This window comes from Lynx rufus, unplaced genomic scaffold, assembly GCF_022079265.1.
Source record: "Lynx rufus isolate CCGP_SWC_20201006 ecotype Redwood Valley unplaced genomic scaffold, mLynRuf1.p SCAF_4, whole genome shotgun sequence".
NCBI classification, from domain to species: domain Eukaryota; kingdom Metazoa; phylum Chordata; class Mammalia; order Carnivora; family Felidae; genus Lynx; species Lynx rufus.
The window spans coordinates 155,464,449-155,489,376 of NW_025814856.1; the positions used below are offsets into that span (position 1 = coordinate 155,464,449).

At 38.4% G+C, this 24,928-nt stretch overlaps 1 protein-coding gene across 1 annotated transcript in view; it reads right to left on the bottom strand.

The window, feature by feature from the left end:
• The window catches only part of KDM7A (lysine demethylase 7A), an 82,589-nt gene that overhangs the window by 27,891 nt on the left and 29,770 nt on the right, over window positions 1–24,928 (bottom strand). The window contains exons 2-9 of the mRNA XM_047095729.1: window positions 19,097–19,182; window positions 14,358–14,475; window positions 10,932–11,092; window positions 8,971–9,112; window positions 8,479–8,665; window positions 7,098–7,260; window positions 3,331–3,418; window positions 1,942–2,048 (exon numbers count right to left, since the gene is read on the bottom strand). Coding sequence (XP_046951685.1) covers window positions 1,942–2,048; window positions 3,331–3,418; window positions 7,098–7,260; window positions 8,479–8,665; window positions 8,971–9,112; window positions 10,932–11,092; window positions 14,358–14,475; window positions 19,097–19,182 — 1,052 coding nt within the window. The remainder of the gene's footprint in view (window positions 1–1,941; window positions 2,049–3,330; window positions 3,419–7,097; window positions 7,261–8,478; window positions 8,666–8,970; window positions 9,113–10,931; window positions 11,093–14,357; window positions 14,476–19,096; window positions 19,183–24,928) is intronic.

A 24,928-nucleotide genomic window follows, 5' to 3' on the forward strand; every position in this document is an offset into this window, starting at 1 on the left:
CCCGCTTCAGATCATCTGTCCCCCTCTCTCTCTCTGCCCCTCTGCTTGTGTGCTCTCAAAAGTAAATAAACATTAAAAAAAAAAAAAAAAAAGGAAAAGCATCACTCGAGGGCTGGGTGTATGTTAGTGAGAAAAGATGGAAAAAGACTCTGAACTTTCTGAGTACTGAATTGCCAATCTCTTATCTGGAGAGTTCAGTAACAGGGTTTTATTTCCAAAAACCAAGGACATTTATAAACATTTTTATAAGTACTTGTAAGTGTTCCTATTTATGTAGGCTTCTACTACCCAGTACTTTACTGGAAACCACACACGGCAACTCTATGTATGGTCCACCGGGAGATTCCTGCAGTCCAGACATCAAGGCATGCTCACTGAAGATGAGGTGGGGCTCAGCCTCACCAAAACCTGAAAACACTCAATGAGTCAGGGATTTAGGATTAGGATGCATTTCTGGAGACTGGTCTTGTGGAGAAAGCACCCAATCCTCTTCATCCATGGTCTCCTTCCTCCATCATATATATGACGGTATACCTGCACCACATTAAGACATCTACCTCCACTGCTGCAAATGTGGGAAGGAGCCCTACTGTTCTTTTTTTTCCTTTCAAAGAGAGGGAGGTTGTGGGATGTGTGTGTGTGTGTGTGTGTGTGTGTGTCTTGAGGAAAGAAACATAAATGAGTTTTATCATTTAATTCTGTGCATTCTATCCTGGGAAGTTATTGATTGTTTCTTTTCATTTTACCTTTTATTCTTGTGCAACTTTTAAATGGAGAAAGAAACAAATGTTTAGAACAGACTTTACCGTTTATGTTTTTATCTGTTTTTCTGAGAGTTAATTTTTTTTTAATGTTTATTTATTTTTGAGAGAAGGCAAGTCAGGGAGGAGCAGACAGAGAGAGACAGAGGATCTCGACAAGGGGCCTGAACTCACCAACCATGTAATCATGACCTGAGCTGAAGTCAGACACTTAACCCACTGAGCCACCCAGGCGCCCCCTTCTGAGAGTTAATTTAATAGCACAATTTACAAACTGACTAGAAAAGTCAGACAACACAAAAACCAGACAAACTGTATTCTCATGAGCACAAGTGAGAACATGGATAAAAGTAGACATGGCAATCTGTGCCAAACTTGACTGCTCAAAGATTATTAAACCAAAGATAAAACACCAAAATATGAAATTCCACATTAAAAAAGTTGCTTCTAAGATTAAATTTTTTTTAACATCTATTTATTTTTGAGAGACAGAAAGAGACAGCACAAGCAGGGGAGGGGCAGAGAGAGAGGGAGACACAGAATCCTAAGCAGTTCCAAGCTCTGAGCTGTCAGCACAGAGCCTGACGCGGGGCTTGAACCCACAAACTGTGAGATCAGGACCTAAGCCCAAGTCAGAGGCTTAACTGACTGAGTCACCCAGGTGCCCGGTAGCTTCTAAGTTTAAATTAAAGAATTTCCCCTTCCCAAAAAAACATTTTTTTCAACAACAGACTCATAGCTTGACATTCAGCTGTTTTGTGCTAACAGGGACCTGAAACTGGCCAGCCTAATCGTCATTAAGGTCAATGAAACAGGTGCTACCTGATTCTTTCAGGACATAAAAAATTCACATTACAGTAACAGTCTCTTAGCTTAAACTCCATTTTTGTGAGGGAGGCCTTTTTACATGCCTGACAGTGTATGCAGGCTACTAGAGTCCAAGGTGAAATGAACATTTTTCAGTATAACCTATGCTGTTCTGCTACAGCTCTTCATATATCTGATTTTTAAGGCCACGGACTAGAGACTCCGATTTGCTAAAAAGGTTCTTGGCAGGGAGAAATCGTGGATTTCAAAAGCCAAATAGGGGCAACACCATAATAAAAAAGGGCCTTTCTCTCAGTGGCTTTCAGTGGAATTTACAAACATCATACATCATAATGTGAAGATTAGTAATTACCTTTCAAGGTTTCCAGCAAATTTTTGGCTACAAACCAACATATGGCTTCAAAGAAAGGGAATTTGAAAAGATCTGGTGTTTTTAGCCTTTTTTCCATCTCATAACACCTAAATAAAATTTGAAGAAATTTAGTATTAATATCAGCATTTCAAAGTTAAATGGAGGCAACCAACTCAAGGAAAATAAAAGCAAGCAGGCCACAACACATAAGCCCTATCAAGTAGGGTGTATTACTAAGCACTGCTTCATTTGAGTAAGAAGGAACTGTGATCTTATCCAGGTCTGACTGACCGTAACAAAAGTACACTGAAGAATAACACCGGTCTTCCAGAAGATCAGAACCTCGGAATTTGTATCCCAGTTTTGGTAGAAGGAATTTTATAAGGGTTCCACCGTAATAAGTAAAATAGTATGCTTAGAAGAGAGCTCCCTGTGTTGGACAACACTGCAACACCCACTCAGGGAGTTTTCTTCAGGCTCTACTAAGCATTCAGGTTCAAGGACACAATCGGCGCTGGTCAAGGTGAGAAGACAGGAACCACAGCTTGTCACAGTGTCAGTCCTCCGTGGGAGTCCTGGCAGCAGTCCATATAGCCAGGAGCCATCTTTCCCCCAGGGACAGTTCAGGTAAAGAAACAAAATTCACATCTGACAGGTGTGTAAGGTGCCCTGGCTTAGAGCTTCCTGACCCATAAGAGCCAGTATTTCTGTAGTAACTCCAAGGACACATAGCTTCCAAGTTCCCCGTGGGTATGGCAAATTACAAGAGTCACCACTTTCAGGAAAGCCCAAAGATATGGCTTCCTACTAGGTATCTCTAGTTCTCCCAGTCGTGATGCAGTTACTCAATCAGAAATCATTTTACCATAAGCAGTGAATGTAGCCTGGTAACATTCTACTCTCTTCAGGCTACCAAGGGGAACAGAGGCATCCAAAGGTCAAATTCTCAGACAGAAGGGGAAACAGCTGCTAATCCTTTACCCACAGCAAAACTAAAGCAGGTGTTCAGCAATACTAACCTAGAATTACTTTCCCCCAGCCCCGTCACACCTGAGCCTGAGGGATTTGGTTCATCTCCCTTATTGTAAAAACAGTCAAAGGAGAGGACCCACCCATTTTTATAAAATTTTGAAATTCAGGGATACATTTAGTCTCAAACTGAATAAATGATTCTTTTTGTTTTTAGAGTTGAAATACATCAAGGAACCTTCCTGACAAAATTTGAAGATAATACATTTGTTTAAAGGTCCTATTTCTAATAATTTCTCAGGGCCTTTCTTCGTGAGATTTCAATTAAAATATATTGCTGAATTTATTTTTTGGAAACTTTAAAACAATGCCCTATTTAAGAAAAAACAAAAGATCCTTTAAATTACTGATGACACAAACCTGAGCTGCATGCCAATGTTAAGGTTGTGCAGAAAGTTCCCTCCAAAAGCCATACAGTCCTGAGATGTGAGCACAGCATGTATCCACCCTGAAATAGTTAAAAGAACATAAAGCAGTGATCTTTCAATATTTAAACCAAACAAATGTGCTATCTATCTGGGAGACAAGAAACTCACAATATCAACATCAGTTTACTTCATACTCCGCCCGAGCTAGAGAAGTTAATGTCTATTATGATCTACAGATACATTCATTTAAGTATCCATTAAATGCCTATTATATGCCAGATTCTGTGCTGAGTTGGAGGAAACAAACGCATCGATCCAATCAAACAAAATCATGGTACAGGATAGGTGATGGTTTTTGTGGTTATTGCCGTTTTCGTTTTTTAGTTTAAAAACACAACCCAACTTCACATTGAAGATTTTACTCCGAGAGTAGTCAAATGTGGCTAGAATGAGCTGAGCACATGTCTATGAAATGAACCTGGGACTGGCTGAGCACGTCCCTCCTCTAGTGTCATCCTGAAACGAGTGGTGCCTTAGGGACTAAGCAGAGGAGCAAGAGTAGAACTCAGCTGGAGGCCTGGCTCTAAGAAGAAAAAGGTAGATCACCCACATTTCATTATGGAAGGTTATGGTCCTATAAATATAAATGTTGACAATCAAAATGAGGTCTTTTTTTTCCCCCACAAAAATGTTTTGAAAGAATCATTTCTAAGAGATGATGCCTAACTTTTGAAAGAAATATGCATATGCTGAACATAAAGCCTTGATATAAATATAAATAAATACACACGTTTGCACGTAAAAATCAGCTACTAAAATAGAACCCATTTTCTTTATATTTTTCATTTTTTGATCTCTCATCATGCTGCAACACAACATGAAAAAAACTTTTTTCATTAAAAAATTTTTTAACGTTTATTTATCATTGAGAGACAGAGAGACAGAGCATGAACATGGGAGGGGCAGACACAGAATCTGAAGCAGGATCCAGGCTCTGAGCTGTCAGCACAGAGCCTGACGCAGGGCTCGAACTCACAAACCAGGAGATCATGACCTGAGCCGAAGTCAGACGCTTAACCTACTAAGCCACCCAGGTGCCCCGAAAAAAACTTCTTTAAAGACTTTCATGTGGTGCCCATTTGTGTGCTCAAAGGCACACAAAGCCTTGAGCTTCACCCTGAAATCACAAATTAGAAATTTTTGTCAGCTACGGATCCTATATATACATCAGTGGTTCTCCACAGAGGCAGCACTGTCTATAAAGGATGTTTTGGGAAGTTTGGAGGACCTTTTTTGATTGTCTCAGTGATCAGGAGGCACTACTGTCATTTCATGAAGGAAATGAAAGAGCCAGGATGATGCAATGAGCAGGCCACTCCACGCAGTAAGAAACTGTCCTGTCCTGCACTAGTCAGGACTCTCTCCTGGGCACTCACACAGGTACAAAATCTGTCATTAAGTGTTGAAGTCTAGAAACTGTAAGTCCATTATATATGTAAACAGTATTTTTTGCACATTTGGCACAATTTCCCAGGAATACAACCTACTCTGTAAATTGAAGGAAAGTATAGTTTGTTTGAAAGTTTATCAGCTGCCAGCTACCCTGGAAAAAAGCAACAGTCCCTACGGTAATGGTTCTCAAAGTGTGGTCCCCTGACCAGCAGCATCAGCATCAATTGGGAACCTGTTAGAAATGCAAATTCTCAGCCCCCCCCTTCCCAGATCTACTAAATCAGAACTGCTGGGGATGAGGCCTAGCAATCTGAGTTTTAATAAGCCTTCCAGGTGATTCTAATGCTCAGTGATATCTGAGAACCATTAATCTACACCAATGCTAAAGAATTTCAGTTGCCAATCATACACTTGTCTGAACAGGCACATATAAAATTGTATTTTACTATAAATTACTTTTTAATTTCTTCTTTCTATTCTAGTTAGAGCATTACATTTTGGGGGAAATTATTGGTTACTGGAGGTTATATCATCAAAGAATATGAATTCAAGATTTTGAAGAGGGCATAACAAAATATTTGTTATAAAAGGGTGCCCTGGGAAGAGGATTGAAGGGAGGAGCTGAACCCACTCACAATAAAAATATCGATACTCATCGAGATTTCTAAATTCTGGCAGTTCTAGGCATTTATTCTTCATTTATTCAATACATATTTATTGTTATATACACCAGAGGCAAGGCAACAAAGCCAGACCTGCGGCGACAGATCCCTGTGAACTCTGCAGCCATTAAGGAAGGTGACCCACATCAGAAAAACATACTTCTCAAAACCACGGGCTTGGAGAGTCCATACCCTGCATTCAGTCACAACTCAAAGTGACTGACCTGATACCTATACTTGAGGTTATAGCTAAGGCTGGTATTCAATCCCTTCCCAGGGTCCCTCAAAATATACCCGCTGTCTCCAGAATGTCCCAGGACAGCAGCCCAGATTCTTAAAGCAGACTTGGCCTTTGGCAGCAATGTAGAGCCGACTAATTAAAATTGAAAGGGTGTCATCAAAATTTCAAAATTTTGTGGAAAGGACATTACAATGAACATATAAAGAAAGTGAAAAGATAAGCCACACAATAGGAGAGTCACCTGCAAATCACATATCTGGATATATCTAGATCATATATCTAGTATACAGAATAGATCAAGAACACTTAAAACTCAACAATAAAAAGACAAATAACCCAACTTAAAAATGGGCAGAGGATATGAATAGACATTTCTCCAAAGAGATACAAATAGCCACATTAAGCACAAGAAAAAAGTTCAGCATCACTACTCATTAAGGAAATGCAAATCAAAACCATAATAAGATACCATTACTTCACACCTACTAGAACACTCAAAATAAAAAAGATAATTACAGCATTGGTATAGACGTGGAGAAATCAGAACATGTGTACATTGCTGGTGGGAATGTAAAATGGTACAACCATCTGGAAAAGTTTAGCAGTTCCTCAAAAAGTTAAACATCATAAACTGTATGACCCACAATTCCATTACTAGGTATATATATAACCAAAGAGAAATGAAAACATAGCTCCACACAAAAACTTGTACACAAATGTTCAAAGCATCACAATTCATAATAGCCAAAAAGCGGAAACAACCCAATGTCCATCAACTGACAAATGGATAAGCAAAATGTGGTATATCTATACAGTGGCGTATCATTTGTCCATAAAAACTAATGAAGCACTCATGTGCTACAACATGGATAAACCCAGTAAACATTATGCTAACTAAAAGAAGCTAAATACAGAAGGCCATGCACCCCGCATATTATAAATGAAATGTCCAGAACAGGCAAATCCAAAGAGACAGGAAGTACATTAAGTGGTTGCCAGGGGCTCGGGGGGGGGGGGGGGGGATGGGGAATGCCAACTAATTGGTACAGGGTTTCTTTTTGAGGTGATGAAATGTTCTGGAAGTGGTATGGGTCACAACTTTGTTAATCTACTAAAAACCACTCACTCTTATATGTTAAAAGGATAAATATCATGGTTTGTGAATTTTATCTGAATAAAAATTAAAATGAAGGCAAATGACAAAAAACACAATTCTGAAACAGGTCCTAACTACAAGAGAAGCCCTCTAACGGACAAAGCAGTGAAAAGTCTAAAATCAGGATTATCTCTCAGGCTATGCAAAGCTACTTTCCAAGCATGTTAAAGCCAGAGGTTCTAATAAAAAGCCAGCTTCATGTGACTGAGTATCAACCACGGGGTACGGGAATGGGATTAAAGCCTTACCTGTAGGAACAAATAATGTATGTCCCTGCTTTACCACACATTTGTAGCACTTATCCACTTTATCTCCAAAGAACACCTCACTCTGGGTCACAGATGAACTCCAAGACTCATAGAGTGCCAAGTTTTCATCTGTTGGTTTTATCAAATAGAAAATCTTCTCACCCTAGAAGGAAGCAATCACACTATTTTTGAAGAAAAAAAAAAGCACCATTCTTAAGACGCCCTACAGTGATGCAATTTTCCAGTACAACGATCTAAGTTAAATTACATAATTATCAGATTTTTTAGGCTCAAAAGGACACCTTTCACAAACCTGATCAATAGCTCTTGCCCTTAATAAACATCTTCACAAAAGCTAAAACTCCTCCCCTCCCCCGCCAAAATCCGAGCAGAAGTCAGTAAGACAGCATCGGAGAAGCAGTTAGAAGAGAGGAGGGTAAAGAATCATGAACATCTTACTGATCTCATTTTCAAAGTATGCAAGTAAATACATGTTAACAGGCCCAGGTCACAGAGAGGCATCTCTGCAAACTCTGCCCTTGCCCCTAAGATCTACAATATGATTATTTTTAAAGGCCTATAAATAAACTTCATTTCATCAACTAACCCTTTGCCTTCTCCTAGAGAAAAGGAACAGAAGCTCAAGGACACAGCATCAAATACAGTCCAGAGCATCACAGATGCACAGGCATTGTATATAGATGAAGATGTGGTTCTCGACCAGCACCGTCCAACAGAACTTTGTGTGATGATAGAAATGTTTTTTATCTGTGCTATCCAATACACGAGTCATAAGCCACATGTGGCTGCTGAGCACTTGAAATGTGGCTAGTGCAAATAAGGAACTGAATTTTAAATTGTATTTAATTATTATTACTTAAATTTAGCCACGTGTGGCCAGTGGCTACTGTACCAAATAATGCAATTCTAGCTAAAGCAAGGTGAATATAAGCTGCCAAGAAAAAACAGCAGCTTTGTGGGCATTCCCAATTTATCCAACTAGCTGTCCTGGCCTGCCCTTAAGATCAGAAGCAATTACTACTGTAATTTTGCTATAATCAGGTATTTGATTCAGGGATTAACTGATCATTGACTAGGAGAAAGAGGAAACAGAGACAAAAGGCTAAAAGAGACCAACTTATAAGATGGAGACAAAAAAAAAGGAATCTAAATATAAATTAAAAACTCATGGTGGCCCCTCCATTACTTGAGACTTAAAAACCAACAACATAATACTTAAAGGTAAAATGATAGATCCTACTTAAAAAGCACAAAAACTTCCCTCTTTACAAATGTCATTTATAGCAAACGAATGCATTCCTGGAAAAACAAGATTATGTGTTTCTGGCAATAAGGGAACAGAGAAATATACCAATCTTACCCAGAGGACATGGTACCAAACTGAAGTTCCCCCAAAGTCAATATGGAAATCTGTGTAGCTGTCTTGAACTCCCATTAAGCAATATTTCTGAACAAATGGCTTGGGAAAAACTGAATCATCTGGCCAATAATTTTCCACCCAGGACAGTTTTCTGGCTATATCAGGGACCTCCACCAATTCAGACATCCTTTAAAAAAAAACAAACACATGCATATACATATACCCACGTCATGCAAATGAGTTCTTAAAATTTCATCCCCCATCTCAACCCAAACCAAGAAATTAACTGGAACTCAAGGTTAACACCAATAAAGTTTAAAATTCATCATATTTCTAAATATTCTCTGTGTGTGCCAAAGCAAAATGCACAACATTGCTATCACTGGACCACTTTAGAAGTAATAATTATAGTTCTTACTAAAATAAATGTATCATTTAACTACATTCAGCTAACACTGAGAAGACTAAACCAAAATGTCCAGAACTACTCACTTTGTATCTGAAAATTCAAGGCTGATCACATTTAACACTTTTGGTCTGTTAGGATTCATGAAGTATTTAACATAATTGTGAAGTGTCATTTTGCTGTCTGCCTGCCTTGCCACATCAATGACATCTATCACTTTGTCACCACCTGCAGAGAAAAATTATAGTCTTATTATCGGGCTTAAGAGTTACATCAATAGATGCCCTAAACAAAAATATTTAAAAGACCATATTCACTTCAGCCAGCTATAAAACTAACATAGCCTAGACAAAGAATCTGCCTGTATTCTTGCTTTTTAAGTCCAACTGGAACTTTTGAAAAAGGGGGCAGTTTTTGAGGGAAAGAATAAAGCAATGAAGACAGAGTTACTCATTAACACTGAGTGTGAAAACCTAAATGTTTACAAAGTTTTCCATACGCTAGTGATTTTTCGTGTGCAGCTCATACTGACAAAAATGCATTCTATTGGTACGTGCAAAGTGCACCACATGCTCGGATTCTCCATTTCCTCACGCATAAAATGAGCGGACTGACTTCCTCCTTTTGCTTCTATAACTTCTTTGAGAAGTATCTTCTATAAGATTCTATCATTTAGAAAAACCAATCAGTCTCTGCGGAACTAGTGAGCAAGGTAACCACAACAGACAATTTCTGCTTGCCAGGTAGGGTCTCCTCTTCTAATATTCTGCTTCAAGAAAAAAGCCAGTGGTTAGGAAGCAAAAATCAGTTCCTATTAGTGCATGTGAGAGGAGTTGTGAATTGGGATTAACTTATAACTTTCCTATAAAACCATGAGGTGTCGCCTGCACACCAGTGCACTGTCCCCCCGGGAAGCATCACCAGTTCTGCAATGTGCTACAGGACAAGCGGAATTCAAAACACGGCAATAACCAATTTGAAAAAGAATTCAAATAAATGCCATTTTCTTACTTTAACTTTAAAGTATTACCTAGTAGACTTTATTTTATACTTCAGAGGCAATACGATTGTTAACCAAGGCATCTTGCAGTGCTGAAAAGGAAGCTATCCAGTCATTTGAATATTTTTTCGCTAGCCACTGACTCTACAGTGCTATTTATGCAAACAGGTTCAGGTTAAACCTCAGCCTCATCCCCTGATTCATCAAATAACTCAAAATTAGCTGAATGTGAAGTCATGACATTTAACCGGGTTTCCTCAGTGAAACAGTTATCAATAAAAACTGTCAACCAGCAGCTCAATAAAAGAAGAAGTCCTCAGACATTTCAGACTCAGGAGATAATGTATCACAGTAAATGTACAATTCTGAGTCAAGGGAGATTTGAGATCTAACCCTCAAAAAATCTCTATCTACAGCTGACAAGGAATGAGATCTACAGAGTCAGTTTTATCTATAAATAGCATGATGAGAACGAACAAAATGACTGAAAATGTCAAGAAGATGGCAAGACATAAATGGTTTTCCCTCCTGTTTCTTAAGCCTTTCTGGGCCTCAACATCACAAATGGAGTCCATACATCATTAAGTGGCAATATCATCAAGTCGTTAATATAAAAACAGCCTTGAAAATGGTCTCCTCTTTTTTCTAGTCTTTCTCTACACACAGGAGGCCACTACAACACCAGGACCCAGAGATTCCTCTCTGAATGAACCCGTCCGGCTTCCCAGTGTCTTTCTTAGTATTTACAGTTACACCTCAGTTACGTTTTTCCTAAGCAAGTACCAGAGAATTTGATGACAAAAAAAAGCAGCATGGTGAGCCTGAGTAAATAAGAATAGATACACTGTTTCATTCTGTTTTCCTGGTAATTGTAGGTCTGCTGAGAAGAAATAGTTTTCAATATAGGTGATACTGAATTTCACTTTTCCTGACCCAGAAAACTGAACTAAATTAACATCTCCTCACTTAACTTCTCATGTTATTAGGACAATACCACTATTACTTTTACCGCATTCTCCCAAGTACTTAAAGGAATCAAGTGCGTACCTACATAGCGTTCCACATCCATGACTGAAAAAGCAGGTGGAGGGAGCCTGAGTCCCAGGTCATCTAATTTGGGGACCATAATAGGAACTTCAAATCCATGTTTCTCCAAGTATCTTTGTGTCAGCTGGCTGCCATGCATCTTTACAATGATTTCATCGGCACTAAGGAAAACAGAAGGATAAAATGTCATCTTTGTTGTTAAGTTCAGTTTTAAAAAAATAGTCTGGTAATGGGTTAATTCATACACTGCATTATTGTCCATATCAGCAGCTCTCAACCTGTCGTACCGAATTCTCCATTCTATAAAAAATGTTTTTATAAAGTCTCTTTTACTATCCTAAAGTAAAATTCATAATTAGTCCAATACATATAATTGGAAAAAAAACAGATGTATTAGATGCCTTCACTAACACAAGAGAAAAAAATTACAGCAAAATATATATATTTCAAGATGTAAATGTTTAGGAAAACTATGCTAGAAGAGAGAATATAATAATAGGGTGATTACAATTTGTTGTAATGAGTGGCTGAATTTAAAAAAAGTAACTAGATCAGAAGCCACTCAACACAAGTCGTGTAGGAAATCAGAAGAGCAAAAGGGAAGGGGCACGTCAGAATAAAAATTAGTGTCAGGATAAGTAAAACAGATCAGATTCCATCTGGCTATAAAATTCTACATAAATACTTGTCAGACATTTCAAAGTCTCATGGCCATAGAACAATTCACTGCTGTCCTGCACAACACAGGCAGACTGGCTCTCACAGTCCCTGCCCACTGAGACAAACGTCCAGAATGAACTCCTGACTTAAATTATCTGGTACCACAAGTATTTCATAAGTTCCAGTAAGCAGTCACCTTAAGCCACTAAAAAAGGATAACCCCACACACCCTCTCTGATGATTAACACTCCACAGGCATTACACTTAAGTGTGGTTTGCCCCTTCTCACTGTCCTCTCTCTTGCCATAAATTGAAGATCTCCTTAAGGGAAGTTCTAGATTTTATCTCCCAATTGCTCCCAGAATGCAGCTGCCGTACATTCAATAAGTGCAACCCTTGCATTATAGGTTAGATCACAAGAGTTTCCATTTACACAACGAGACCTTAACCGTCTTGATGTCATCCGTGGCTTAGCCGTCAAAGAGAAGACAAGAGGTACCAGTTCTCTGAATTACTGGCTCTGTCCACCCTCTCAATAAGAAAAGGTCGGTTTGAGGCTCCCCAAAATGAGATAGACTTTTCCTGGATAGTCTTACATTTGGAGGGTGTAGATCTCCTTCACCAGACTCACTGAGTTCTGTACTACCTTCTACTCCCCCCCACCCCCCAGTTTCCCTCCTTCCCCAACCTCTGACAATCAAACACTTCCTTGAACTCCAACCTAAAGGAGAATTTCGAATCACTTGTACACCCTGATCTTTAACGTTTGGTGTTTTACTTCCCCTGTCGATCAAAAATACATAAACACAAGTGCTTCAAAATACAGTTTTTTTTTAAACCTATTAAAATCTAGTATCTGCAAGAGAAAAAAACTGGTGACAAACTACACATGTATCACAGAGGGACAGTTAAGTAAATTATGGCGAATATACACAACTGCATACTACACAGCAGTTAAGGAGGGAGGTACATTTTTGTACACATAGAGAAAGACACAAATGAAATATAATAGAATTAAAAAAGCTGCACATCATTTGCATAACATAACCCCATTTAAAAAATTAGATGCATATATATTTATATATTCATACATCTATATACTAAAATACTTTATTTATTTATAAGTTTATTTTGGGAGAGAGAGAACACACACACATGAGCTGCGGAGGGGCAGAGAGAGACAGAGAGGGAAAGACAGAATTCCAAGCAGGCTCCACACCATCAGTGCGGAGCCTGACACAGGGCTCAAACCCACAAACCATGAGATCATGCCCTGAGCCGATATCGAGGGTCAGACGCCTAACCAACTCAGCCACCCAGGCGCTCCTAAACATAAGTATCTTAAATGTAATTATGTAGACAAAAGGCTTACACTAAGTCTTAAAACAGGGGAGGAGAAAGATAACCCATTCACTTTATCTTATACACTTGGTGTGTTAATCACATCAAGTATGTGTAATTTAACTAATTATTGTCACTCTCTGGTTTTAAATGATATGAAGGTTTACAGAGTTAAACAAAAGAAAACCAAAGACCTTTAATTAATGGTAATTACAATTTAGACATCTGTGACCATCTCCATAACTTGCTCTCGTTAGTGATTACTTTGGCAGAGAAGCCACCGGCATAGCCAGGATTTTTAACACTATTCTTTTGGGTCACAAACCTATTCGAAAAAAATAAAAGCTATGGCTCCTCTTCCTGAAAAATGTACATTCACATACTGACACTGAACTGTTTATACAGTTGTAAGAAACTCACATGCCTGTCTGAAGCCAGTCCGTAGGCCCAGGCCGGAAACTCTGGCCCTAGACTCTGAACCAATCAAGGAAAACAAACATTCTCCTAACCCCTTTGAAACTGAGAAAAGAGAAATGTTGAGACTAGGGACTTTAATATCACAAAAGTCATGTGGAAACCACTGTGGAAACCTCAGTAGACCTGAGGGAGCCAACACGAGGCACGTATCAATTCTAGGTTTCTGGATTAAGGGGAAGGGGACAGACCGGAATGTAAAGGCTGTGAGGCAACGTCAAGGGTTTTATAGTCACAGGATCTGAAATAATTCCATAAGAGGCTGCACGTGATGTTGTGATTTAAATTTAAATCGTGCCTCCCCTCTTTCACAAGCCTGGATATGATCTGTGTAAAAGGCTATTAAGCATTATCACTTTAAATAGATGTCAGGCAGCAAGCAGGAAATGATCTCAATTAGCATGATTCAAAGCTGGATCATACTTTTGACTCTCTTTGAGCCACAGATAAGTCAAACACTTTCCATTAACTTTAAAAAATCAAGAAGCCTAGTCCTGCTGCCCCCAGAGAGGCCAAGCCATGGTTATGGGTCCCTCTGGTAGCCCTAGGGTAGAGAGAGAGATGCAAACTACCTAAGAAAAAACCCAAGTTTGAAAATCAGAAGAGATGAGGTAAAAGAGAAAGAGAAGCAGCAGCTGTACAGCAGAAGGAACCCAGCACCAGGCTTAGTGTATCGCAGAGTTTCTGGACAGAGATCAACAGTGAATATATTTTTATAAGGTGACCCAGTACACATATAGGACACAATAGTTCGTGAAACTGCACTTACTTATTCCTGTTGCTAACAACATGCCGATATTTTCTATTTCATTTATAAAAAAAAAAAAAAAAAAAGGTAAAAATCTGAGAATAATGGGGTTGCAACCTGAAATTCGAAAACATTGCTTTAGATAATGTCACGTTACCAGGTAACACTCTCCAATTGTCTTTGGTCACAACAAGTTTCCGTACCTTGGGAAGACTCGAGAACGTAATTCCTGAACAAAAGTCCTGGTCCCAGCCTGCACTGGTTTGGAGCCATCGTCAATTTCGGTGTAGTCATGCCTGTGCCAGTTCCTCCTCTTTTTCACTGGATTTTCAGATTAGAAAAAGAAAACAGTTTTGGTAACTGGTGACACCATGCACTTTCTAAAAGTTATATTCTATATAATCAGAAATAACAACTGTTTAAGTACAAACACACTTGCTTTTTAATGCATTTCCACGCTGAAGAGGTAAATTTTACTTTGTGTAATGCTGCAATTACAGGCAATTAACCGTGGATTTTTAAAAATCTTTTTATTTCAAAAAAATTTTTAATGAAAACAAATTCAAATTAGCAGGTGGAGTCCATTATAATAGCCACATTTACACATACTATAAAATATCACAATTATTTTAAATCATGACTTTCACTAGACCATTAAGTCATAATATGGTTTTTACGGATCATCCAAGTCATCCTCTCAGGATAGGACCTTTGATCCCACATCGGAAATTTATTCCAACAGCACAGCTCCCTTCTCTTTTATGTCAAGATCTATTCCCAAAATAAGCATGCTTATACTGCCACAAAAGAAGAGCAGGTGGCTACATCATAATTAAAGGAAAACAAGAGGAATGACAGAACAAATAACTTTATGATTAGTTCTAACGCTAAGATCCTGTGATGCTACAGCTCTGGGCGGCTACGATCTTCAAGAGTCACGGCAATCAAAATCAGTAGACTTGGATTTGACTCCTAGTTCAGCCATGACTTACTCCACAACCTTGGGCAAGTCACGGAACACGACTGGGTCCAGTTTTCTCAAGTGGAAATGAAGGCAGGAGGGCTGTGTTTCAAACTGTGTCAAGAAATCCTTGATAAAGTGGAAGATGGAGAAGAGGCCGAAAAGGGAACTCCAGACCTCATTCTGCTTCCACCAGGGCAGCGCCACATACGTCCCTTCTGTTGCTATCGGTGTAAGATGTCAATTTTCTATCTTTTTTTTTTAAGTTCGAAAATCACTCTTAAGCCTAAAACCTTCATGGTTCTGGGAAATGTACTGAAGTCTGCAACCAGCTTAGAATGCATCCAAAAAAAAAAAAAAAGTGGATACACAAATAGACAGTGGGATAGTTACACAGACCGCAGTAAAGCAATAACGTAAAATGTTAATAGAGTCCTAGATGGTGAGTTTGGAGGTACTTCCTGCAAAATTCTTTCAACTCTTCCTGTATGTTAGAACAATGTCATAATAAAACATGGGGCGGGGGCAACTCTATGAATCTAAGTTATTTTAAACCTGCACCTTACAAAGATCATAATAGTAAAATAATACTGGATCCTCATATGGATAAGAAGTCACACTAAATACCCAATAGGGGAGGAAACAAGCCTTATTCATATCTAAAAGTTTAAAACAAGATTCCCAAGTAATTCGTGGCAGTCAGACCCTCAACATAGAGAAGAATAAATCCCATTTTTTAAAAGTCTCATGAGAAAAACTGAGAATCTTAAAGCAACCTTCCTAGAAAATACCATTTCCTAGTATCCTTCGTGTGTTATTTTGTTCTCATTCAAATTACTTGTAAAATTCAAGGGTGTTTCATTTCAGGCTTCTGTTCTACATCTATATAGATTCATAACCCCATTTTATTTTCAACTGGGATCATGATATTCATCCTGCTTACCTTTCTTATTCTATCAGGAGCATTTTCTCATTAAATATTCAAAAGCAATTTAAAGGCAGCCTAGAATTTTAAGACGTAGATGTAGATGCATCATTTCATAATCCTTTTTTTGATTCTTAAGCACTTAGCTCATTCTGAATCTTTCTTCAAACAAAGTTAAGATTAATATTCATATACATAAATCTGTTTCCCTCATTAATTCCTCAGGATAAATTCTTAGAAATGCTAGAAGAAAGATTCAATATTATGAAGATACTTGCTACATACTGCAAAACTGCCTCCAGAAAAGTGGTAGGTAACTCATACTCTTACCAGAAAAGCAGTAGGTGACTCATATTCTTACCAGTGTACATATAAGCAGCAGCCATTTCAAAACCCTGGATCAACAGTGAGCATCATCATTTAAAAAAAGAAAAAGAAAAGGCTGCCCATCTGATAAGTAAACTATGGTATTACATTGTTTTAATTTTCATTTCGGCAGAACAGGTTAGAATTAGAACAGATTTGGGACTGGACAGCTATGGGCTCAAACCCCAGCTCTACCAAACAGCTACGTGAAAGAGCTGGTTAGATAGTATTTTTCTCACATCGAGGTGTTACAAATACCAAAGGAAATGACAGAGGTCAAGTACTTAGCACAGTGTCCGGGGCATCCCATGAGCTGCCAATTACTTCTCTTTCCTTTTAAATAAGCAGTCTTGCATGATGTTAACAGAATGTTATAAATGTCCTGTTAGGCCAACAGGCTTAACACATAAAATCAGCCACTGCAAGAAGCTGGCTGAATATCTGAGGGGAAGGAATATTCTAGCAGTGGTCCTAGGGAGAGAAAATGCTGAGTTTGGCTTCCATGTGCCTGAGGAGCACTGAGGTATGTATTTAAGTATTGGCCTTTTTTGATACTTGCCCTTGAATAGAGTTCCTGATTCCCATTAAAAGGGTCAAGTCTAAATTCACTATACCAAGTGGGTATTATACTGACTAATAGTATCTATAATAAGAATTCCCAGGGAATTCTGAGAAGACAGAAGCCCTAGGTAGCCAGCAAGAGAGGCTTAACAGCAGAGGGAAAGAGGCCAAAAGGGATGACCCAAGTTGAGGGTGGAGGGTGAGGGGGTGGGGAAAATGAGCCTTAGATCAAGATAAAACAAATTACTGGATCTTGGGCATTTTCCCTGTGGGTATTCAGAGCTGGACTCTTGCCCAGAAGATAACCAATGCCTGACCTATGTTATTCAAGGATGAGAAGCATACAGGCCAGGGCCAGGCAGTAGTCAAGCTTCTCTCTGAAGCATCGTTATTCAAAGTGCAGGTCGTGATCCATTATGGATTGTGAAATCAATTTAGTGAGGATGACAAGCTCTTTAAAAAATTAAATCACACAGGAAAAATAGAAAATAGAGTGCATCACATATCATAGTTAACCCACTGGTATTTCATAGAAATTAAATTCAAATTATTTCATTTTGGGATTACATACTTGAATTCTAAACTAAAACTGTTATAAATTTTAGTTCCGTTTCCTTTCTTGAAATAACAACCCAGTATTGGTTATTCCCTCTAAGAATTATACTTGGTCAATAATTATTACAAGTTATATGCCACATACTTCACGGCTACACAAAATAAGAACTTTTAAAAACATTTATGACAATAAACTGGTCAATTACACTAACAATTCTACCAATTTGTTAACCTCAAATTTTATACTGTGTAACTAATAAATGGATAACCTGTAGATTACAAGGAAATATTTTAATGTATTCTTACAGCTTAAATTTCTCAATCTCTTACAAAGAGACTAGATAAATTACTAATATTTCTAACAGATAAGCAGTCAGTTGCTAGTAAGTTTCTCTTAAGTAATTACTTGCCCACAACTTCAGAAAAAAATTTCTATGAAGAAAAAAATACTAGGAAAAAAGCTGCATTTAAAAAGGTTGGATAGGTCACCTACATCTCACTCAAGTGTGTATCAAAGTATGTGCAGGTAGAGTTTTCTTCCTATGCAAAATGATTAAGCCTGGTTTTTCCCTCTAGTCTCATGAACACAAAAATGCTAGTTTGTAGTCTACATTTTTTACAAAAGAAAGTTGTAACATCCTTCAAAACCTACTTTCCATCTGCACAATGACCATTAACATTCCAGTCTATTCTTCTGAAGTATCTGTAAAATATCGTTTTGTGTGTGACGCTGGTACACCCCAGAGGATGTGTGAACTTCCCTGCCTGTGTCCTGCCCCTGGGGCAGAAGAGTGCAGGCAGACACTTGGTCTGGCTTCGGTCTTCCTCAGAATGGGACTGGACGGGGTGTGGCTTCAAGTTGGGCAGGACTCTAGGCCATACTCAAACTGATGACCAAATTCAGAAAACGTAAGTAATATTTTAGCATATTGATGCCCTAATTTTCTCCTAAAAATATAATGCATGTGTGTGCATTAAAGTCTGTCCCAAATATTACTGAAAGGTTTTTTTAATTTATTTATAAAGAGATAAAAGCAGTTGATATCAGTTTCTAGAATTAGCAAATTTTTCACATTTCTCAAATTGAAAACTTTGAATATATGTCCTTGAATTTGGGGGCTTTGCACTGGCAATTAAGAATATTTTTTCATTTAATCTTTGTGACTTATGAAATAAGTTATTCAATAATTCAGACAGAAAGTGCATTCTCAGTATCTTCAGAAAAATATTCCCTACAGTTCTTAGTGGATGTAACATAACTAGTGAAAGTATTATTAAAACATTATCATGTACACATTAAATTCTTTTTATTTTTTGTTTATTTATTTTCAGAGAGAGAGAAAAAAACATGCAAGCATGAGGGGAGGAGGCGCAGAGAGAGGGGGAGAGAGAGAGAATCTCAAGCAGGCTCTAAGCTGTCAGTGCAGAGCCCGACACAAGGCTCGATCCCATGAACCATGAGATCATGACCTGGCCAAAATCAAGAGTCGGACACTCAACTGACTGAGCCACCCAGGCACCCTGTACACATTAAATTCTAAACTTCAGTTTTTATTTAAGCTTCTAGTACTTACTCAAGGAGGAACCATGTAGAACTGCACAGTTGGGACAGTGATAAAGGTCAATGTCAACAGCATGATGTTCTTCTACACCAACACAGCTAAGATAAAGAAAAATAGAATCAATATGTAAATAAGTTGAAAATATTTACTTAACTGTAATAGATGGTTAGAATTTAGCTGCGAAGTGTACAACAACCTCACCAACAAATTTTGTAGATTCCAGAAACATATGTACAAATTTTATTCTCTTCCCTACACACTTGCTAAATAATTATGGGGCAAAAGTATGCCCAAATACATGGGAAATGATTCACTAGTAACAGTAGAGACATCAGAAATAATATAATTATAAGCCATAAGAGCTCAACCATTATGTAAATGTCACCTAACGTGGATTCAATGTTTGTGTCCCCCCAAAGTTCACATGCCAAAGCTTTAACCCCTCCACGTGGCTGTATTTGGAGACAGAGCCTCTAAGAAGTAATAAAGACTGAATGGGGTCATAAGGGTGGGGCTTTGATGCAACAGGATCAGTGTCCTTAGAAGAAGAGACACTAGAGAGCTCTCATGCTCTCTTTCTCTTCTCTTCCTCTTCCCTTCCTCCTATATCCTAGCATTCTATTAACCTAGCACTTAGTATTCAGTTAAAAATATGTTTCAAGAAGGAGCGGGGAGAATGATTCGTAGTGAACCAAAACCTGAGAGTTCACCTCCAGCTAACCCACAGCACAGGAAATGCAAAGGACATACTTCTGGAAAATGGGAGATGATCACAGAGAGGTCTGGATGCAAGAAAAAAGTGAAAAGCTAAAAAAAGTAATAAATATATGGGTAAATTTACATGGAGACTCACTACCGAAAATAATGTCATGTGAGATTTAAAAATATATAGAATAACTAAAACACACAACAACAGCACTTGAGTAAGGAAAGGACAAACGGAGTTACAGACTCTTCAGGCACTTATCCTGGAAGGACAGGAAAGGTGATGATTAACATCACCTTAAGTTGAGAATGCCTATTAGAATTTCTTGAGAGATGACTAAAGGAACGGAAATAGAAAGTATAGCTTCCAGGGGCCCCTGGGTGGCTCAGTGGGTTAAGTGATTTCGGCTCAGGTCATGATCTTGCAGTTTGTGAGTTTGAGCCCCGCGTCGGGCTCTGTGCTGACAGCTCAGAGCCTGGGGCCTGCTTTAGATTATGTGTCTCACTCTCTCTCTGACCCTCCCCTGCTCACACTCTGTCTCTCTCTCAAAATAAATAAAGATTAAAAAAATTTTTTTTTCAAAAAAAAAAAAAAAAAAAGAAAGTATAGCTTCCACACTAGTACCGAAGCAGAAATAGAATTTATAAGAATTTATTTTTAAAAAATCAATTCAAAAACAGGAGGGGGAAAAAAAGAGGAAAAGAAATAGAGACAGCAAAATAAGATGGAGGTATAAATTAAAATATATGACCTCTGTCATTACATTATATGAAAATGGATTAACCTGTTCCAATTAAAAGCTACAGATTACCTGGCTGGACTTCCCTAGTTATAGGAGACATACATAAAACAGGAATACAGAAAGATTGAAAGTAATAGGATGGACACATAAATACCATGAAAATAGTAATCAAAAGAAAGTACGCTATATTAAAATTAAGCAACACAAAATCTAAAGTAAAAAATATGCGATAAAGCCTAAAACTTTCAGTTCCCCAGGAGGACAATAACAAGAACAACTAACTGTACTGGGAGATTTTGACACCTCTGTCAGTATCTGATGGAATAAGCACGTCAAACAAGAATCTAAATATACAAGATTTGAACTGCAGGATTTAAAAAAAAAAAAACATGAACTAATGGACATTTATGGAATACTCTACCCAACCTCTCCAGGACACACATTCCTTCAAGCATACATGGACCATTGGTAACAAGCTACCATACACTGGACCACAGTCAAATTCTGGAGGTCTGAAATTAGGAACTCTCTAGCTACAGTTCAATTAAGCTAGAAATCAATGACAGAAAGCTAAATGGAAAATCTCCCATTGCTTAGAAATTAAGAAATAAACAGCTAAGTAACCCATAAGTCAACAGATAATGAAACACTGAAATTATCTGGAAGTGAGCACTAATGAAAATGCTACATAACAAAACTTGTGGGATGCAGAATTTATAAACAGAACATAGTTTTTTTTTAAATATCCCTTACAAAGTAAAGTGTTTTTATTTCTTTTTAATTTTTTTTTAACGTTTATTTATTTTTGAGACAGAGAGAGACAGAGCATGAATGGGGGAGGGTCAGAGAGAAAGGGAGACACAGAATCTGAAACAGGCTCCAGGCTCTGAGCAGTCAGCACAGAGCCTGACGCGGGGCTCGAACTCACGGACTGCAAGATCATGACCTGAGCCAAAGTTGGATGCTCAACCGACTGAGCCACCCAGGCGCCCCAGAAATATACAGTTTTAAGTGCATGCATTAGAAAAGGCTGAAATCAATACATTAATAAGCATCCACCTGAAGAAGTTACAAAAAGAATAGCAAAATAAGCCTTAAAACATAAATAGAAGGAATAAAAAAGCAAAATTGATGACACAGAAAACAAACCATGCAACAGAGCATCGGAGCCAAAAATTCTTTGAAAAGACAAAACTGGGAAAACCTCTAGCAAGTTTAAGAAAAACAGGTGACACGAATAACCAATACTGGGAATGAAAAGAGGTAGAAACTAGATTCTTATAGACATTAAAGGTAAAAGAAAGTATTATGAACAACTTTATGCCGAGAGACTAGAAAATATAGGTAAGACAGACAAACCTGAATCACAAGGAAATAGAATATTTGAATTGTCCTGTAACTGTTACTTAGTAATTTTTAAAATTGTCCCACCAAAAAAAAAAAAAAAAAAAAAATCCCAGTCCCAGATGGCCTCACAAGCAAATTCTATCAAATACTCAAAGAGTAAATAATTCTTGCACTAGAGGAGCATCTGGGTTGCTTAGTCAGTTAAGCACTGGATTCTTGATTTCAGCTCAGATCATGATCTCAGGGTCAGTGAGATCAAGCCCCACATAGCGCTCTGCATTGACAGTGCAAGCCTGCTGGGGATTTTCTCTCTCTCTCTCTGCTCCTCCCGCACATGTGCACCCACATACTGTCTTGCTCTCAAGCTTGTTTTTTAATTTTTTTAATGTTTATTTATTTTTGAGAGGGGGGGAGGGGCAGAAAGAGAGCCACACACAGAATCCAAAGCAAGCTCCAGGCTCCGAGCTGTCAGCACAGAGCCCAATGTGGGGATTGAACTCAAGAACCTCAAGATCATGACCTGAGCCAAAGTCGGGCACTTAATCAACTGAGTCACCCAGGCGCCCCAAACAAACTTTTTTTGTTGTTTTATTTTATTTATTTTGAGAGAGTGTGTGACAGCAGGTGAGGGGCAGAGAGAGGGGGAGAGAGAAGGAGAGGGAGAGGGGGAGAGGGAGGGGGAGAAAGGGGGTGGGGAGGGGAAGGGAGAGAGAATCCCAAGCAGACTCCACCATGCTAGTGCAGAGCCCTATACGGGGCTTGATCTCACCAACCATGAGATCATCTGAGCCGAAATCAAGAGTCCCACACTTAACCAACTGAGACATCCAGGCATCCCCCCCAAAATAAATAAATTAAAAAAAAAAAAACAAAACTTGCACCAGAGGGTAGGACAAAACGCCCATGGGGCGCCTGGGTGGCGCAGTCGGTTAAGCGTCAGACTTCAGCCAGGTCACGATCTCGCGGTCCATGAGTTCGAGCCCCGCATCAGGCTCTGGGCTGATGGCTCAGAGCCTGGAGCCTGTTTCCGATTCTGTGTCTCCCTCTCTCTCTGCCCCTCCCCCGTTCATGCTCTGTCTCTCTCTGTCCCCCAAAAAATAAATAAACGTTAAAAAAAAAAAAAAGCCTTACTCCCTACCTCATCTTAGGATAGCATAACTTGATACTAAAACTTAGGATGATACAAGAAAGGAAAATTACAAACCACTCTCATTTATGAGAAAACATACAAATACCAAGTTTGGCCTATCTCAGGAATGCAAGGTGGTTTTAACACTAAATATTTTAATCAGTGAAATGTGCTACATTAAACAGATTAAAAGAAAAAACTTATGACCATTTAAAAAAATGCAAGACAAGTTCTCAACAAAATTCAACATTTACTTATGATTAAAAAGCAAACAAAACCTCTAAGAAAATCAAGACTAGAAGGATACTTCCATAATCTGTTAAAGGATACTTCTAAAAAATTCTATGCAAATAACATGAAATTGGTCCGAGATTAAGAACAAAAGAAGCATGTCTGAGCTTACCAGTTCTAGTGAATATTAGCTGGTGTAATAAGGTTAAAAGGTTTAAGAATTAGAAAAGAAAAAAAAAGCTACCATTTGCAAATGCTACAGTTACATATGCAGAAAACTCAAAAGAACCTATACATAAATGATAAGAATCAATAAGAAGGTTGCTAGATATGTTATCAGCACATAAAAAGCAATCACATTTCCATATATGAACAATATAAAGCTAAACAATGAAATAAAACACCACATAGATGCCCCCATAATTAAAATGTTTTAAGGATAAAATTCTATCTTATTTTTACAACCACCTAAAAAAATTAAGCAACAAAAACTTTTAAATGTAGCAATCTAACGACCATAGCAAAATATCAAAAAAAAATCTTAGAGATCTCTGAATATCCGCAAACAAGCCTACTTTCATGTGTGAACTCCATCCAGTACATCTGCTACCATAAAGTCATTGAGACTCTGAGTAGAGCTCGCTGCAATCAAGACAAAAAAGTTAGAACCAGCTGTCAAAAATAACATGACAGGGGCGCCTGGGTGGCTCAGTCGGTTGAGCATCCGACTTAGGCTCAGGTCATGATCTCACTGTGAGTTCAAGCCCCATGTCGGGCTCTTTGCTGACAGCTCAGAGCCTGGAGCCTGCCTCGGATTCTGTGTCTCCCTCTGTCTCCGTCCCTCCCCTACTCCCGCTCTGTCTCTCTCTTTCTCAAAAACACAAATTAAAAAAATAAATAAATAAATAAATAACATGACATTGCCATTCAAACACTCAATCCATGTACCTTAATCAGGTAAGTGCAATTTACTTTTGAGCAGAATGAAAATTGCTTTATTTTTTTTTGTCCAATTTAGATTTATTTCATTTATTTCCATAGAAAGCAAAAGGTGAATACGCTAATTGTTTAAAAAGCTTTTTTTTTTTTTTTTTTTAAAAGAGAGAGAGTGTGTGAGCAGGGGAGAGGGAGAGAGGGAGGGAGAGACAATCTTCAGCAGGTTCCACACTCAGCACAGAGCCCGGCGCAGGGCTTGATTCCACGACCCTGGGGCAATGACCCGAGCCAAAATCAAGAGTCAAACCCTCAAGCGACTGAGCTACCCAGGTGTCCCTATAAAGCTTTTTTTTTTTTTAACTGAAAGACTATAAATTTCCACTTCAATAAAATAAACCCTATGTAAAATTTTCTACGTATTCATGTATCATGTCCTGGGCCCATGGTTTCTTATTACCCAAAAAGGTTTCTATAACCCAAAGAAAAGGTTAAAATTCATTGGATGGAGGATCCAAACTTCCAAATTTCAAAACTTACATATAAAACTACAGCAATCAAGACTGTGTGGTAGGAGCATAAGGACAGACACACAGATCAATGCAACAGACTTGAGAACCCAGAAATAAAGCCTTACTTTTAGGATCAACTAATTTTCGACGACAATGACAAAACCATTCAATGGGGAAAGAATAGTCTTTTCAACAAATGCTCCTGAAATGAACAAAGACGCAAAAGAATGCATTGGGACCTCAC